General features: G+C 35.9%; 1 protein-coding gene across 1 annotated transcript in view; it reads left to right on the top strand.

Annotated features, from left to right (window-relative positions):
• SAMSN1 (SAM domain, SH3 domain and nuclear localization signals 1) overlaps nucleotides 1-13854 on the top strand; it is a gene marked incomplete at its 5' end in the record, with an annotated part of 131520 nt that overhangs the window by 45665 nt on the left and 72001 nt on the right. Inside the window, 2 exons of the mRNA XM_082655338.1 lie at nucleotides 4531-4657; nucleotides 6067-6419. Of these exons, the coding sequence (XP_082511464.1) occupies nucleotides 4531-4657; nucleotides 6067-6419 (480 nt within the window). The remainder of the gene's footprint in view (nucleotides 1-4530; nucleotides 4658-6066; nucleotides 6420-13854) is intronic.

Below are 13854 nucleotides of genomic sequence, written 5' to 3'. Positions count from 1 at the left end.
CCAGGGGTGAGTAGGAAGGAATTAACCAGGTCAAGAGAATGAGAATAAGCATTCCAGGCAGACGAAGCAGCATATACAAAAACCCTGAGAAAGGAGAGTTACAGAGATTAGGAAACTAGAGGCCTGCACCTTCTGAGCCAGTGGGGACCCTAGAGAAGTGGGCCTTATAGACCCAATTAAGTTTTGGATTTTATTAAAAGAATACTTGGGATTTCTGCAGTCATTTAAGAGATAGTAATATCACCAGATTTACATCTTTCAAAGAGAACTCTAACCTTATATTACAAATCAACTAAAGGAGTACAAAAACTAAAAGAAAACCAATTGGGGACTTGGCAATAGTTTCAATGAAAGAAAATTAAACTAGGGTGATAACAATGGAAATGGTAAAAAAGAAACAGCTTCAAGACACATATTGGAGAATAGACCAAACTCGGTAATGGGATAAATATAAGTAACCAAAAGAGAGGTAAATGGCAAAGGTGATAATCCGATTTGTGGGATATGCAGGAGGGTGGATGAAGATGGCATTCAGTGAGTTGAAGAAGACCAGATGAGAAACATGTTTGGGAGAGGGACGGCTAGAAGTCACTCTTGATCAGGCTTATAAATCATTTTAAATAGACAGTTGGAGAGGTGAATCTGAAGCTCTGAAGAAAGCCTTAGAGAAATAAATTGGAAATCATCAGCATATAAGTGGTATTAAAAGCTGTGTGTGTGTGTGTGTGTGTGTCTGTGTGTGTGTGTGTCTGTGTGTGTGTGTGTGTAGATGAGAAAAAAAAAAATGATGGCAATGTTATATAAAGGCCCAGAGCTAGTTCTAAAGGAATTTAAGCATTTAATTTTGAGAGAAAATGAGATGCCAGCATATAGGAGTTAGAGAAAAAACAGCCAAAAAAGGTGAAAGGAAAAAACAGGAACATATAGTCACAGAAGCCAAGAAAAGAAAGTATTTCCTAAAGGTCATCATGGTCAATATTGCTGAATATCAAGTAGTAATGGAGTTTGTGGAGTTCACTGGACCACAAAAGCAATTTAAATGGAATAGTAGACACAAAAGCTGATTGATGAGTACATGAGATGGGTTGAAAGGATGAGAAATTAAAAAGCTTAAATTAAAGGAAACATACACAGTTAGCTTTTTTGAGAAGCATGCCTGGGAAAGGGAGTAGAAAGAGTGGTAAATAAAAGATTGTGAATTAAAGATGGATGAGATCAGAGCACGTTTGAAGGCTATTGGGAAAAGTCCTTTAAAAAGGAAGATGATCAAAATTCAATGAAGAGGGAAGATGAATAAAAATATAAGCCAAGTTGTGTCACTCCTCTGATTAGAATAAAATATATATTCCTCAGCCTGCTTTAAAAAATCTTCCTTGAAGACTCCTAGTTAAATCTCCAGCCTCATCTCATGCCACTCTTCCTTTCTTTCTCTTCCTTAGGTATACAGTAAGAATTCTCTCAAGAATTCCAGGTTTAGAACCTTTGCACGGGCTGTATCCTCTTCCAGGAATTCTCTACCCTCTGCAATTTGCCTAGCTCACTCTTTTCCATCAAAGTTTCAGTTGAAATGTTCTTCCTGACCATCCACTGAATCCAAAACGATCTCCAAATTTTCATATGTCTGGTTCCTTCTTGTCATTCAAGCCTCAGTTTCAGTATCCTCAGTGAAACCCTTCTGATAACCTAATGTAAATTAGTAACCCCCCCATTCCCTTGCCATCATCCTGTGAATTCTTAGCACAGCACTTCTTATGCCACATTTTATTGTTCATGTGCTTGTTTATATGTTAACGGTATGTCACTTCTCTCTAGAATGTAGACTATGAAAGCAGGGATCTCATCTTACTTGCTCAATGCCATATTCCCAGAAAGTGTGATAGTGTTTGGCATATAGTAGGTGCTCAATAAAAATTTGTTGATTGGTTGAATGGTAAGTTTAATTTACAGGTCGGTCTTCTTAGAAAATATCTAGAAATTAAAAGGCACATTATGGAAATTTTAATCAAATTCAGTCTAAATATACAGGTAACAGATTAGAGGATTGTAGTGAATAACACTATTATTTAAAAATATTCTAGAAGACTTATTTTTAATAGAAAATCTTAATGATTCTATACCTCTTATAATAATATTAACTCTAATTTTCATGCATCAGGTATATGCAATCTAATAGCAAGAGAAAGTTTTCCGGAAGTACTTTGCTATTAAAAAGTAGCCAGCCTAATATAAACAATTTACTACGAGTAATCCATTTGGTAGATAAAACATAAGTATGAAGCCAAGAGTATATTTACATTCAGCAAGCATTTATTAAGCCATGCACAATCCTAGGCATATCGGATTCAAAAATGAATAAAATGCAATAGACTGATCTCTAATAATTCAAATATGAGTAACTGAATAAAGATATAAAAGTTAACAATACTGTGTCTTAAAAAGGCTATAATAGGGCTTCCCTGGTGGTGCAGTAGTTGAGAGTCCGTCTGCCAATGCAGGGGACACGGGTTCGTGCCCCGGTCTGGGAAGATCCCACATGCCGCGGAGCGGCCAGGCCCGTGAGCCATGGCCACTGAGCCTGCGCGTCCGGAGCCTGTGCTCCGCAACGGGAGAGGCCACAGCAGTGAGAGGCCCGCGTACCGCAAAAAAAAAAAAAAAAAAAAAAAAAAAAAGGCTATAATAGAGTGTGAACAAAATAATGCGGGGCCAGTTTGTTTTACCACCTCTGGGCCATGGAACCACACATTTGAATTTAGACACTATTCAAAAGTTTCCATTCCTCCTAGGGGCAAATGGTTAATAAGAAATTCAGTTACCCTGGATCTAACATCTTTCCCCAAATCAAGTGAAAGTCTTTTTCACAAAGAAGGGGGAAAGAGAAGGTTATTTTTCTGCCAGTGTAGAATGGAGCAATTAAGCTTTGTCTGTAAGATGAAGAGGTTGCCATAAGAAAAGAAGCACAACAACAAAAAATACTGTGCTCAATGGTTGTGCAATGCCAGCTCATTATTTCTGGAAGGGGCTAAAGATTAGAAAATCACTCTTCTTGAGTTGTAATAGACCTGTAAAGCTGAGTAACTCAGAAAGTACTGAAAAGGAATACTGGGGAAAATAATACAAAAATAAATAGCAATAGAAATCGTGGTAAGCTAAGCATGACCTATGGAAAAAGAGGAAAATTTTGCATATCTAAGAAAATCTCATCACAGTCCTCTCTGTAAGATTAAAATAATTTCAGTATTTTTCCATTTATTTAATGCAAACAGGTATGGCTTGCTCTGACAAAACATCCCATTTCTTATTTAGGTATTATTATGCAGACAGAACATCAACTTTATGTTGGTTGTTCAAAGTCATTCTTAAAGACCAGAATAAGAACTAAATATAATAATTAGAAACGTTTGCATGCCAGAGATCCTTTTCTTCCAAATATTTCTTTGGGCTTACAGTCTCTGTCAAAGGATTGGGAAGCACTGTTATAAATATGTCTCATTCAAACATTAATGAGGAAGCAAATCATTCAACTTTTAAAAATTGCAGCATCTATTTTGATGTCATTTATCAGCTGTTCGATGAAAGAATGAGGCAGAGAAGTATTTCTGAATCCTGAGTTTTCTGAATGAAAAAGAAGTATTCCTCTATGCATAATTTCTTATCTTGTTACTACAACAGAATACAGCTATCTTACCAATTAGTATAACATTTAGCACATAAAGTGTTAATTTCCAAAATATTTTGAAATCTTTAAGAGAATAATATCTTAAAAATAATAGGTAAAAGCAATATAAATACAAATTTGTCAACATTAAGCTAGCAAGAAATATTTCTGTATCTTCCAAAAAAAACTTTGAGTCATTAAAGCAATGTTAATTCTTTTATCAATACTTTTTTTTGCCACAATAAACCAATGACTAAATACTAATGACTGTACTAAAACATAACATAGAACGTTGTGGCTGTGTTTTTGCTTTTCTCAGTGTGTATCTTTTAGAAAGCAAGAGGCTATTTAAAGAAAAGTATATTGTTTGAAAATATTTTATACTTGAAATAAAATGCTGTTTTACCAGAAGTTTCCAAAAGGAAAATAAAGAAAATTGTATTCTGCTTTTTTTTTTTTTTTTTTTTTTTAACCACTATCAGTCTATTCTAACACATGCAAGTAGCAACTTTCAATTTCTGGCTCTATCTACGTTATGCTGCAAAGGACTTTTTCCTGTCCACCATTTCACCTTGAGCAGGGGTGCCTCATTTATAGATTGCTCTGGATTCAATCCATTTTGCTGCATTTTAAAGTAAAAAGAAAAAAATTGGTCAAAAATTGCTCCGTCTTGTTATGACTGGCCAGCTGTAATATACTTTTACAAATTTGAACCTGCAAAAGGTGGTGTGTTTTCAAGTTATTGCTTAAATTGTCTCAGGCTACAGGTCAAGGTCATATTATTCAATTTTCCTACGTTTATGATCTCGACACATTTTATATTTAATTTTTTGTGGCGAATGATTTGTCTTTACCCCGAGCTGTGTTTGTGCTAGGCCATAAAATCAGGTGATGACCCCGCAGAATCCGTGGGCACCTTAAAGAGACTACAGAAATTGGTTTGGACCAAGAAAGCCAGGGTGCCGAGTCTGAATGAGATGAAACCTACATCAATAAATCTCCGTAAGTAAGAACTCAATGAGCTGATAAAAACGTTTTGAGGAAGAATTGGGGTAGCATATATTAATGAAGGACATTTTGATAAGGCCTTAAAGTAATCATTAAACGTTGAGTTTTTTGGGGTTTTTTTTTGCCAAGTTATTTGTGAAACAAGTATCCTTACACTGTTCCTGAATTTCATCCATGACATTCGCTTTCCCCTTTCCTTCAGAACCAGACTCAGAGGAAGAGTGAGAGAAAGCTATGGGTAAAGCTCAACAAGAAAATAAGGGTCAACATTGTCCACTGTTCCCATTCCTTGGCCATAGAAAACAGTATGATTCAGTTTTGATGTGAGTGCAGCTAATTGGCAGATCGTGACATGCAACTTTGATTTTCATTTATTTACAAGAATGAGCTATTAATCATAATCTTTTGTTTATACCAGCTAAGCATTTGAACTTAAATAGATTCGACCATATGGCACAATTTACTTAGGGTAATATATGTTTCTATTTTCTATAAATGTTTTATATACTAACAGAAATTTCATCAGACCCTACACTACATGCAAATATAGGTCTCACTAATCAACTTTATAGGACCAAAGATTGTACCTTTTCCTTTTGTTTTCTCAGTCTTGTTCTTACTTTTCCAAAATATTTCACCATGAGACATACCACATGCATAAATCTCTTTGCAGATTGATACTAAAATAGAGAATTTTAGGATACCAAAAGAATTTCCAAAAATCTCTACTGAGATTTCATTCTTTTAAGTAAGGCAAAGATTTGATGTGCTTCTTTATGATACTCTCTTATACACATGACCTCAAAAATTAAAAATATTTAAGAATAGAACATACCATATCATGCTTATAACATGTGGAGAATTTTTTTTAATTTGTATTTTTTCTACAGTGTCTTTCAGTACACTATTTGCGTGTGGCTTCCAGTCATTCCAGTCAAACTGGCTTTAATCATTATATATGCCTTCAAAAAATTTTAGGTAAATCTGTTTTTACAAAACCAGTCACTTAATATATCAAAGATTTACCTTTTAAAGAAATGCTATTGTAGGGCTTCCCTGGTGGTGCAGTGGTTGAGTCCGCCTGCCGATGCAGGGGACACGGGTTTGTGCCCCGGTCTGGGAAGATCCCACATGCCGCGGAGCGGCTGGGCCCGTGAGCCATGGCCGCTGAGCCTGCGCGTCCGGAGCCTGTGCTCCGCAACGGGAGAGGCCACGGCAGTTAGAGGCCCGCGTACAGCAAAAAAAAAAAAGAAATGCTATTGTAAAACTATTTTGTAAAATTATATGACTTCCTGGTTTATCCTGTGATGTTCATTCATTTCTATTATATAAAGGGAATTATAATAGTCATAATTTCTACATGTGAAAAATTATCAGACCTCTTATTTTTCTTTACCATTCAGAAGATGAAGATGAAACATTGATTTCCTGTATGAAATTAGCCAAATCCCAAGAAAAGAGAGTTAATAATGTTAGTACAAGGAGGAAGGAAGAAATGGAGATTAGATTGGATTCTATTTCTGCATCACTGGTTAGACCCAGTACTTCAACTGGATGCAGCTTGGCCAAAATATTATCCCACAGTGGAGGTGAAGCTCAGATGTGGAAAAGCTGGAAGCCTTTCCCAGAAAACCCGCTGTGGACATATGTTGATTTCCAAATTGACTGGGTTGGACCCTGGGACAACTGTTTCCACTGCACTCATCACCCACATCTCAAGTCTTCTTGTACAGATATGGATCTCCCACACTCATGGGTAAGTTTGTAAACTACGGAAATGTATCATCTTATCTGGTTGTTTGTACTAGCTGGAAAGAAACAGATAACAAATGTACTATTCAGTCAAATTTATGAGTCTCTGGAAAGTTACCAGAGCTAGAGCTGTCTTTCCAAAAAGCAATGCAGCTCTTGTGACTTCTGCTATCATGTTACTATTAGACATGTTCCTTGTGTTTGAATAAACTACTGCATAATATTTTCCAGGGATTTCTTTTTAACTAAGGGAAGACAATGGATGTTGATTCAGATCAAGAAGATGTGCGTTGAATTATCTAAATTATTGCTGTTGTCTTGCAGTTTCACTGACAAATAATAGCTAATTTAAATGAGCATTTTCTTTGTGCATGCTATTCTTCTAAGCACTTCACATGTATCATTTCATTTAAATTTCACAACAACCCTATAATGTAGGAAGTGTTATTCTACTATTAATTCCTTCCTATTTTACAATTGAGAAAAATGAGGTACAAAAAAGTAACAGGTACAACGTCACAGATCTAATAAGAAATGGAGCCAAGATCTAGAAACTAGACTAGAGATCCTGATTTAAGCTAATACATTATAGTGTTTTCCATATACTAAGCTAGGTCATAAGGCTATATGGTGCAAGAGAAAGAGTATGGATTTGGAGTTAGACAAATCTGGGCTTGAATCCAACCTCTGCTATTTGTTTAGCTTGGGCAAATTATTGAACTTTTTAGTTTCAATTTTCTCAATAGTAAAATGGAAATAGTAATATTAAACTCATGAGGTAATTGACAAACTAAAATTAACTAACACAAATATTCTAAGATTTAAAAGTGTCTAATTTTTTTCAACTTGAACATAAGTTACTTATCTGCCTGGTATATTATTGTTTCCTTTAAAAACATTACCCTATCCCTTCAGACTCAGATCAAATGCTTTGTCCTCTAGAAAGCCTTCCTGGGTCATGCCAGACAGGAAGTTCCTTCCTTTGAACTTCTAGATCACTTAAGGGCATTATTCTTTCATTGTATAGGCATCAAATATATATTGGTGTCGCTGTGTGCCAGTACAATATTAGATTGGGGACGCAGAGCTAAACAATACATGCACTGCTCCTGTCTTCATGGAGCTTACCACACTCCACACTGTAGTGGGATGAGTTGGACGTTAGTTTATTTGCTATAAGTAATTCATCTTTGTATCCACCATAGTCTCTAGAATATTATAGGCACTCAAATATTTGAGTAAAATTTGCTGACTAAATGAATGGAGTTTTAGAAACCAATGGACTTTGTTACCATAGATCTAGATAAAACTTTTCTTCTCATTCTTCTAACTGTCCCTATATTAATGCAATCGTACATAAACTCAGTTATTATGTGTGTGTGTTTGTGAATGCGTGTATTGATTTTGGTATATATACATAGTAATGTTTTTCTTTTTTATTTAGGTAGTTTTGCCTATTTTAGTACATAGCTAAATGATTAAGTAAGGAGTTTTTATCTGCAGAAGGTCAAACATATCTGCAGAGTGCTCAGAATTTCAGATGATAGTGTTCAGCATTTGTGAACAGGAAAACCTCAGTGGATTTGGAGAGAAGGTTCAAGAACATGTTAGAGTTAAATTGGTTTGGTAAACTTAATGAGACCCCTTGCACTCAGGGATTTGAGACATAGAGTGAAAGAAGTTGGATGAGTGCAAATTATTATTTTTATATTCTACACATATATGCTATAATAATAGCAAGTAAAATATCTAGTTTCATTTTAGCATAGCTGGTATTTTTTTTTCTGTAGTAATTACAAGGCTATTATTTGGGTTATACTTTAACTGTCATTCTAGGCAAGATACAGAAGGCAGATAGGTTGAGGGAAAAGTCTTCTCAAATGAGTGTTACTTACTATCAATGGCAGGCAGTCAGCAGTGACATTTTTGCAATTTTATAGGGTAAAAGTGTGACCAGATTTTTTTCTAAATGTACCTACATATACAGATACATTGGAGCTGGGCCTAAACCCCACATTTTTGGGGAAATAAAACCAATCCACGGATTAGTTTCTCGATGTCAGAAATTTCAGCAATAGTGGATTGCAGTGTTTTTGATCCCATCATTAAATCAGAGTTTTGAGGTGGCCTGAAGGTGACTTGTCTTCCAGACAGTCCTTATTCACCCAGGTACACCTCCCTGCTAGCCCACTTCAGGCTCACACTCTCAAAGCTTGTTCTTATAGAGCTGGGTGTAATGCCAACGCTGACATCACTAGCAAAGTGAGATCGGGCAAACTCCTTACCCTCTTTAATGCGCAAATTCCAATTCTGTATTGGTTTCAGACCCTACTCATCTCTTTTCCTCCAAGTGATTCTTTGCATACTGAAAATACCCATTTGTAAAACAAGGTTATCGAGGTCTGCTGTGCAAAGGCTGCTGGGAAGATTAAATGAAATCACGTCAGGACTCAGTTGATAGTAGGTAATATTTATACCTAAATCAAAGGGTCAAGAGGCTTGTACTGGGCTTGGAAAGGAGCAACATTTTACTCAGTTGAGATACCATAAACAAATTGAATCCAGACAGGGAAATGTATTATTTGTGAAGGACTCTTCACAGAAGTCAACAAGGGGAGAATGAGACACACATAGATGTTTAACATGCAGTTTAGTTGTGTATAAGGTCTACGGGATCTGAGGAGTGGGGAGAGATATGTGATTACAGACTTGATATAAATTGAGAAAGGCAAAAGATGAGATTTATGAAAGTGTAAATTCCACAAGAGAGATGTGAAAGGAAAAACTACTTAGGGATGTCGATCTTTTCTAACATCCAAGATGAGTGGTGTTGAGAATTTCAGATGCATCTTAAGAAAGGTAATAGTGGAGGTAACCAAAAATAATATTTGTAGCCAAGTGTTTACAATCAACTTACAAGGAGAGTGATTGAAGGGTATTTATGAAATCCTGCGTGCTGAGAATTTGAAACATCATAACAAAAAAGGAGAAAGTGAGCCACAGACTTAGTTGGGAATAAGGGCAAGAAAGAATAAATTTGTGTGTTGCAAAGGAGACGAGGTCTTCCTTTAAGGTAATATTAAAAGAGTAACTAATATATTTTTCAAAATCTCGGATACTTTTTTCAGATTTATAAGAAGAATAAATAGTTTATCAGATTAAGAAATGGAAGTAATCTTGACATGAAAAAGGGGAATAAATATCCCTTTTTCCCTTCAAATGTCTAAAATGTTCCAGAATCTATTTTATAAAAATAGTGTGATATATTTAAAAATGATAGTAACAAAATCTCTTTCAGAAAGAAGGAAAGTCAAAGGCCTGAAAGAACAAAACAGAGACCCATGTACAGAAGAATTCAAATGCAGCATAGATAGAAAAATTATAATAATGAGAAACCAAATTACATAAAAGTCAAAGAAAAATAAGTGAAGTTTATATACCAAATCTCAAGGTGAGAAAATAAACAAAGCTCTACTTAAAGCATCTTAAAATGCATAAGAAGAGGATGATAAGAGTGGAGCTGAAAGGTCTTATTGGAGTATTATATGAACCCATCAAAATTGCACCAAAAGAGAAAGTGTGGAGAATGGAAGATTTTTTACAGAACTGTTTCAGTGAGAGGAACAGGATGTGTGCTAAAGTTAACTAAGAAATAAAGGAACAAAGATTTTACAGTTAACCTTTCCATTCAAATGGGAGTAGTGGATGTTCTAATTATTGACATAGAAAAATGTTCTTGGGTCCTACAGCCCCACTGCTAAGTGGTTTCAGAGTTTTAATACTGTCCCCCCAAAACTACTGATCTATGGGAGAGAGGTGAAAAAACCAGGATAAGCTATTTGTGCCTATCTTCTACTTTGTCTTTCTATTCTCAACCTTGGCAATCTCTCCCAGTATCTCTGACCCTAGTCTAGTCTACTTCCTTCAATCAACATGACATGTCATTACCAGATTAATTTACTTGACTAATCTACTTGATAAATGCTACCTGAATAATGATTCTGAAGCTCAGAATCATTAGTGTTACTAGTGCTACCGCTCCCCTTACAAACTTTTAAGCATCTCCCCAACATCGACAGGTTCAAAAGCAAACTCATTCACCTGTTCTGCCTTCTAACTAGATTCTCACCAGTCTCTTTCACACACACACTCTGCTATAAGCACAGTGATACCATCCTTTTGCCAAACACAATGATTTGTTTCCCATCTTCATAGCTTTGTTTATACTGTTTTCTCATTTAGAACTTCCTTTCTTCTCTACCTGTTTGATGACTAGTATGGAAGGTTAAAAATACATATGGATGAGTAAGTATTCATGTGGTACACTTTGAAGAAAAAAATGTGTGAAAAGGAATGAGGATGAGAGGACCAGTAAAAAGAGAGTAAGGAGGCACGTGGTTTAGAAAAAATGCAAAATTAATTTCATAGGCTCTATTATCATTTTCTTTGTACATTAGTGATGTTAGATTCCTGACAAAAGTCTCTGTGTCCCACTGATGGGCATATTTTTACTGGCCCAGTGAATAACACATACCAAGAAGACTGTTCCCATATCCACGCAGAGGAAGACAGGCTATGAACCATCAATGCCTGATTCCTCATAGTTTAACGCCCTTGTATGCAACTCTAACAGCAAAAGCTATTTGTTAGAGCAGCTTTAAACTTGTATCTGCTTACCTTGGAATTACGGCGGTATGGAAAGAGAACAGGTTTTAATGAATGGATCTGGACAACCTGTGAAAAGGAAGGCAGAGTAAATAATAATCTGGACTGAGAAATGCAGAAGGAAAAATAGGAAAATGTGATAGAAAAATACCAAAAGATATTTATACTTATTACAATCTGCACGGAAATTAATTAACTTGAGAATCAAGATTCTAAAAATAATTTAAGGTCCTAAATGAACAAGAACAAATAATTAATTATGAGTATTTTACATGACAAATTTTTAATTATAGCCAATAATATTTGATGGAAGGAAAATTAACATTTACCCAAGAGAAGAATTTGAAAAATGGGAGATGCTGCAACAGCTTATTCATTCATTCATTTATTCATTCATCCATTTATTCACTCATTAGCAAACTCATGTCAAGTGCCTCCTAAGCCTCTTAGGCTATGAATATGTATGTGGGAGGAAGAATCTACTGTTTCATATTTATAATGAGAGTTTATGGGGTCTTATGAAAAAAGGTAAAAAGGAAAAACAAATAATCACAATCCTCAATATAAAAATTCACTAAGATGGGAAACATATTGTGATACTTGTATATAAAATAATCCTGGAGAAGATCTGGCCAGATGTGCAAACACATTTACATTAAAAAAGAGAAGTTGGGCTTCCCTGGTGGCGCAGGGGTTAAGAATCTGCCTGTCAGTGCAGGGGACATGGGTTTGAGCCCTGGTCCAGGAAGATCCCACATGCCACAGAGCAACTAAGCCCATTCACCACAACTACTGAGCCCGCGCCTAGAGCCCGTGCTCCGCAACAAAGAGTAGCCCCCACTCACTGCAACCAGAGAAAGCCCACGCACAGCAACAAAAACCCAACACAGCCAAAAATAAATAAAATAAATTAATTTTAAAAAATTAAAAATTTAAAAAAATAAAAAAAGAAGTTATGGAAGAAACATTTAAATTATGAGACCTTATAATAATGCAAGATATCAGATTTATGGAAATTATTTAGGTTGAGTTTGAGGAGAGTAATTTGGAAATGTTTATGAAATGTTTAAACATATTTTTCTAATAAAATCTTGTATAATAAATATAAAGATAAAATGAGAAAATGTAATTGCTCTGTAAGTGTGAAGTCTTATTCTAGAAGTCCAGGATAACTAGAGATATTTTTAAATTAGACTTTTGAAGCAGGACAATGTAGAATGCAAACGAATCAAATTATTTGGGCTAATGTTTGGCTTTTCCCAGTTACACAAACCTCATGAATATAAGTGAAAATAACAGACCCGTGGTCTAGTTCTAGAACTATTATAGAAACCAAGAATCCCTCTTTTTCATGAATTGCCCTAAGAGTTTTGTCCCACTTCTCTCTTTGTTTTGTTGTTGTTGTTTCTCTGTGCTTATTTACGCAAGTGCATCAAATTAAGGAGAAAGTTGAATTGGTACTCCCCAAAATAAACTCTTTCTAAAGTCTTCATAAAATATTTGTAATTTAGAATAGCTCTTGTGATAATGATATAGGACCCATGATAATCAATTATAACTACATTTTGGCTTCTACAAGAAAGTTGAAATTTGCTTCTTTGGATTCTCAGATAGACAAAGGAGGACAACGAATGTCAATCTGAAGGGGACGCAGTTATGCTCATTGAACATGGGAGACCTCAAGTGCCTCCTTACTGAGAACCTAACTCTTTTGCGCGGTTCAGAAGAATGAAGCAAATCACTAATACTGGACATTGGCCTTTGGGAAGAGAGAGGCCTAAATGTTAGAACATTTTATATAATGAGCCTTGGAGAATGCCCCAAGTATTGGTAGAATTTCTTCTGTGGCAGAGAAGCAAGCTCAAAATTCAAATATTGCTAAGCAAGCTAAAGACAAAGTCGTATTTTGAGTGTGCAGCATAGTGTGTCAGAAGCCATGTTACACATCAAAGGAGCACAGGTTGGAGCCAGGAGAGCCAGTTGTGAGCTCAACTCTGTCACTTACTGGGATCTCTCTGGGTCAGGATGCTTAATCTCCATGGCCTGCTACCTCCTCATCTTTAGAAAGAGGGAGAGCTATCAATGATATTTAAGACTCCTTTTTATCTTCAGTATTTGGGCTATGAGGGTACACCAAGGAAGATAAGGCCTATGTGCAGAAAGAGATTAGTACATAAAGATTTTCTTTCAGCTTTTTCAAAGCAGCTCTCTTCTCACTTTTCAGGTGCCCATTGTTGACCTGGTTTCTTTCTATTTTTTTTTTTTTTTTACATAAGCTATTTTAGGTTTGGATTTTTATTTTTTATTCTTTTTCCTGACCAACTACATTTCCTCTGTCCTGGCTACTTCCTCATGTTCTGAACCAGCAACTATGTATGTGAATACAGACTTCACCTGGGATACAGCCAGGTTCTCCTGACCATGAAAACTTCTTCATGAACCAAAATGTCTATATTTCCATTCTCAGGAACTAAGAAGGTTTCTGCCACTCAAGAAGAACTATTTTTTTAAATCCTTTTGAATGCCATCTCAGAGGACAAAACCTTGTTTTGACAAATGGGCGGGTGAAGTTTAAATAGAATTGTAGAGGGTGGCAGAAGAGCAGGGGCCATGCAGTGTGAAGAGTGCTGGGCTGGAGTGAAACATCCTCTTCTGCCACCATCACCCATCTCTCTCTCTTGCTCCCTCTCTCTCTCTCTCTCTCTCTCTCTCTCTCTCTCTCTCTCACACACACACACACACACACACACACACACACACACACACACTAGGTG

The sequence above is a fragment of the Grampus griseus genome, assembly GCF_964374135.1.
Source record: "Grampus griseus genome assembly, chromosome: 5".
In the NCBI taxonomy this organism is placed as follows: domain Eukaryota; kingdom Metazoa; phylum Chordata; class Mammalia; order Artiodactyla; family Delphinidae; genus Grampus; species Grampus griseus.
Note: the sequence above shows the minus strand (reverse complement) of the source record. Positions and strands in the feature narration are given on the sequence as shown.